Source organism: Crocuta crocuta, unplaced genomic scaffold (genome assembly GCF_008692635.1).
Source record: "Crocuta crocuta isolate KB4526 unplaced genomic scaffold, BGI_CrCroc_1.0 scaffold352, whole genome shotgun sequence".
Taxonomy (NCBI): domain Eukaryota; kingdom Metazoa; phylum Chordata; class Mammalia; order Carnivora; family Hyaenidae; genus Crocuta; species Crocuta crocuta.
In genome coordinates this window covers 3,591,130-3,594,649 of record NW_027532169.1, presented here as the reverse complement: position 1 = coordinate 3,594,649, position 3,520 = coordinate 3,591,130, and the positions used below count along the sequence as shown (strand labels likewise).

Here is a 3,520-nt window from a genome sequence, read left to right as displayed (position 1 = left end):
CAACCGCGAGATCATGACCTAAGCGAAAGTCGGACGCTTAACCGACTAAGCCACCCAGGCGCCCCTTAAATTGTTTTTTAACATTAATTTTTGAGACAGCACGAGCGGGGGAGGGGCGCAGAGCGAGGGACACATAGAATCCGAAGCAGGCTCCAGGCTCTGAGCTGTCAGCATGGAGCCCAATGCAGGGCTTGAACCCACGAACTGCGAGATCCGAGATCATGACCGGAGCTGAAGTTGGACTTTTAACTGACTGAGCCACCCAGGCACCCTGGCTCCCCCACCCCCCGCCCCCAATTATCTGATTTTTAAAGGGAAGTGGAGGATGGCGGGGAACAGGAGATAAAGGCGAGTCCTGGAAGTTAACAGAGAACCGTCCTCCCTGTGCTTTCTTTGGGATATTCCAGTGCAGGGTTAGCGGTGTAAGCCTCCAGAGGTGGGGCTGGGACTGGGGTGGGGGTGCATCGGAGGCTGTGCTGGACTCTTGGGTGGCATGGCTGGTTCTTCGTCCAGGCGTGAAGTGCCCTCACTCACAAGCTCACGCTCTGAGTGTGTGTTATAACCAGAAGGGCAGGCAGGTTTTTGCCAGCAGAGCACCTGTTCTCCTGTGTTCTCCTCCTCCCCCCTCCTTGCCCTCTGGGCTCAGCCACGCGCCTGCAGGGGGAGCTGACCTCTTCCTCCTCACCTTCCTTCCCCAGCTGCAGTCACACCTCATCCCCGGCCTGAACTTGGCGGCTGTGGGTCTTTTTCCAGCCTCATCCAGTGCGGTCCCGCCCCCGCCTAGCAGTGTCACTGGAGCGGCTCCCTACAGCTCCTTTATGGTAGGTGCCGGATCCCATCCCAGGGGACCCCTGGGCCCTTCCGTGGCCTCCCTTGGGGCCCAGCCCCACGTGGGAGCCTAACACTAGGGGAATGATTTGCAGGGAGAGGGAGGGGAGGTTTGGGAGGCCCCTTTGTGCCAACTCCAGCCACCGGGGCCGTCCCTCGGATGCTGCTGGGGATGCCGGTGGCTGTTTTTTTCCCCCTTGACCCTTGCTGCGCGAGGGAGAGCCCAGGAGGGTGTAGCCACCCCCTCCCCGTGCTAATAACGCACTGTGTTCCGGCAGCAGGCTCCAGAGCAGGAGATGGTGCAGGTGTTCATCCCCGCGCAGGCGGTGGGCGCCATCATCGGGAAGAAGGGACAGCACATCAAACAGCTCTCACGCTTCGCCAGCGCCTCCATTAAGGTGACCTGCTCTGTCCACCCCCAGGGCCCAGGAAGGCGGGGCGTTCCTTGCCTCCACCACCTCAGACCCTCTTTCCGGACGCCTCCATGTGGCTGCCCTTGAGTGGCCTCTTCCTCTGAGGGATCGCAGTCTCCTTTGCTTTTGCCCTTGCCCAGGGNCCCCAGCTGGGGAAGCACAGATTGACCTGGGTCCCAACCCCCCACCCCAACGTCACGGGCCTCAGCCTCCGTTTGCTCATGACTGTCGTAACACTAGGGGACAATGAAGCCAAGGCCCTGGGTTCAGGGTGCCTGGTGCACAGTGGTTGCTGGAAATGATGGCCGGCTGTTCACCTTCCTTGGCCAGGGGCCCATGCAGAAAGAAGGGAGAATCTTACCTAGTGAAAAGAGTGGATGGATTTAACAAGCCTCATCCGTCTGCGTCGTGGTCTTGGAGGAGCCCATCAGATGCAGTGACCCTCCCCGGGGAGGGCGGTCTGGTCGCCTTGTCTGTGCCCCGCCCTCCCTGCAAGGGTGGACCATGGGGAGACCCTCCTTAGAAACTGTGACCGGAACACACTCCCCACTGCCCTCATCACAGTTGGGTGGTTGCAGGGGCAGTGACCTTGGGATTCAGAGCCTTTGTTCTGCCTCCTCTTACCCTCGAGAGTGCGTCGTGGAAGTGGGGTGGTGGGGGGCACCTCTTTGACCAGCTGGTTTTGTTTTGTAGATTGCTCCTCCTGAAACTCCTGACTCCAAAGTTCGTATGGTCATCATCACTGGACCCCCGGAGGCTCAATTTAAGGTTCTCATCTTCGTTCCTCCAAGCTAGGCGCAGGACTTGAGGCTGGGCGGGAGTGCAAGTTGGCACAGTACTCTTAAAAAAAAGATAATTTTTTAAAATTTTTAAACGTTTTTTATTTATTATTGAGAGAGAGACAGAGACAGCATGAGCATGGGATGGGCAGAGAGAGGCTCCAGGTTCCAGGCTCGGAGCTGTCAGCAGAGCCCAACGCGGGGATCGAACTCACAAACCATGAGATCATGATCTGAGCAAAGTTGGAGACTTAAACCGACTGAGCCACCCAGGAGCCCCATAAAACCAATCCGTTCCTTTAATTTTTTTTCAAATTATCATTTTTAAATGTTTTTATTTATTTTTGAGAGAGAGAGTGTGACGGGGGGAGAGGGAGAGAGGGAGACACAGCCGCTGAAGCCGGCTCCAGACTCCGAGCCTGATGTGGGGCTTGAACTCGATAATAGTAAGATCACAACCTGAGCTGAAGCCAGACGCTTCACCGACTGAGCCACCCAGGCACCCTGATTTCTTTGAGTAACCTTTATACCCAGTGCGGGGCTTGAACTCAACGACCCTGAGATTAAGAGTCTCCACAGGATAAAGCATTGCAGTGCGGCTCTCAATTTGGCATCACACTCAGTTTCTGTGGACTTTCTGTTTCCTTCTTCATGTCTGTAGGTTTACAGGAACACGGGCCAGAAGGAAGCCCTCGGGCTTCTTTCTCGTGCTCTGCCTTAGTTACCTAGGAAGATCCTTGATGCCACATTCCCTTCTTACCTTTGTGTCCAACACCAGCTGCCTGAACTTCTGGTCACATGACCCAAGAGCTAACAGGGAGCACATCCCGACCTAGGCAGGGGTGGAGGATGAGACAGACTCTGTGGGCTGTGGGGAGTGTCCCATGGCCTGTCCTTTAGGGCCTTGTTCAAGTAAATGGGATCATCTCAGACTCTAGAGGGATTTGTAGTTAGTTGGTGAATTGTTCTGGGAAGTATGCATTCATTACTCTGCCCCCGCCCTCCAGTGTTACAAGTAGACAGAAGAAGCAAGTCATTGCCAGGAAAAGGTCATTTTCACTCAACCTGGTGTAGATGGTTGATCTACTCCTGGGTTGGCCGGGGGGCAGCACAGGAGGGAGTTCGGGGACTGGACTTCTTTGTTTCCCTTGTTTCCCTTTTGTCACGGGTACGGCCGGCCGCTTAACAAGGACCTCCTCCTCTCAGGCTCAAGGGAGAATCTACGGAAAACTCAAGGAGGAGAACTTCTTTGGTCCCAAGGAGGAAGTAAAGCTGGAGACCCACATCCGGGTGCCGGCGTCAGCTGCTGGCAGGGTTATTGGCAAAGGCGGCAAAACGGTGAGCCTTGAGGGCCGGGTTCGAAGTTCTGGCTCTTGGTCTCCTCAGACCCGGCAGCTCTGCTCTGGCTTCCCACCCCCCTACCCTGCACAGCCTTAGGACTCCTGATGTGCTCCTTTGCCTACTTCGCCTCGACAGCCCAGCTCCCGAGCCCTCTGGTTA

At 56.2% G+C, this 3,520-nt stretch overlaps 1 protein-coding gene across 2 annotated transcripts in view; it reads left to right on the top strand.

Annotated features, from left to right (window-relative positions):
• Positions 1-3,520, top strand: part of IGF2BP1 (insulin like growth factor 2 mRNA binding protein 1) — a 51,540-nt gene that overhangs the window by 40,510 nt on the left and 7,510 nt on the right. Inside the window, exons 10-13 of one of the 2 annotated variants that reach the window (XM_077776836.1) lie at positions 699-821; positions 1,110-1,226; positions 1,935-2,009; positions 3,227-3,358. In XM_077776836.1, the coding sequence (XP_077632962.1) occupies positions 699-821; positions 1,110-1,226; positions 1,935-2,009; positions 3,227-3,358 (447 nt within the window). Of the gene's footprint in view, positions 1-698; positions 822-1,106; positions 1,227-1,934; positions 2,010-3,226; positions 3,359-3,520 lie in introns of both variants that reach the window. The other variant, XM_077776835.1, reaches the window with a different exon arrangement.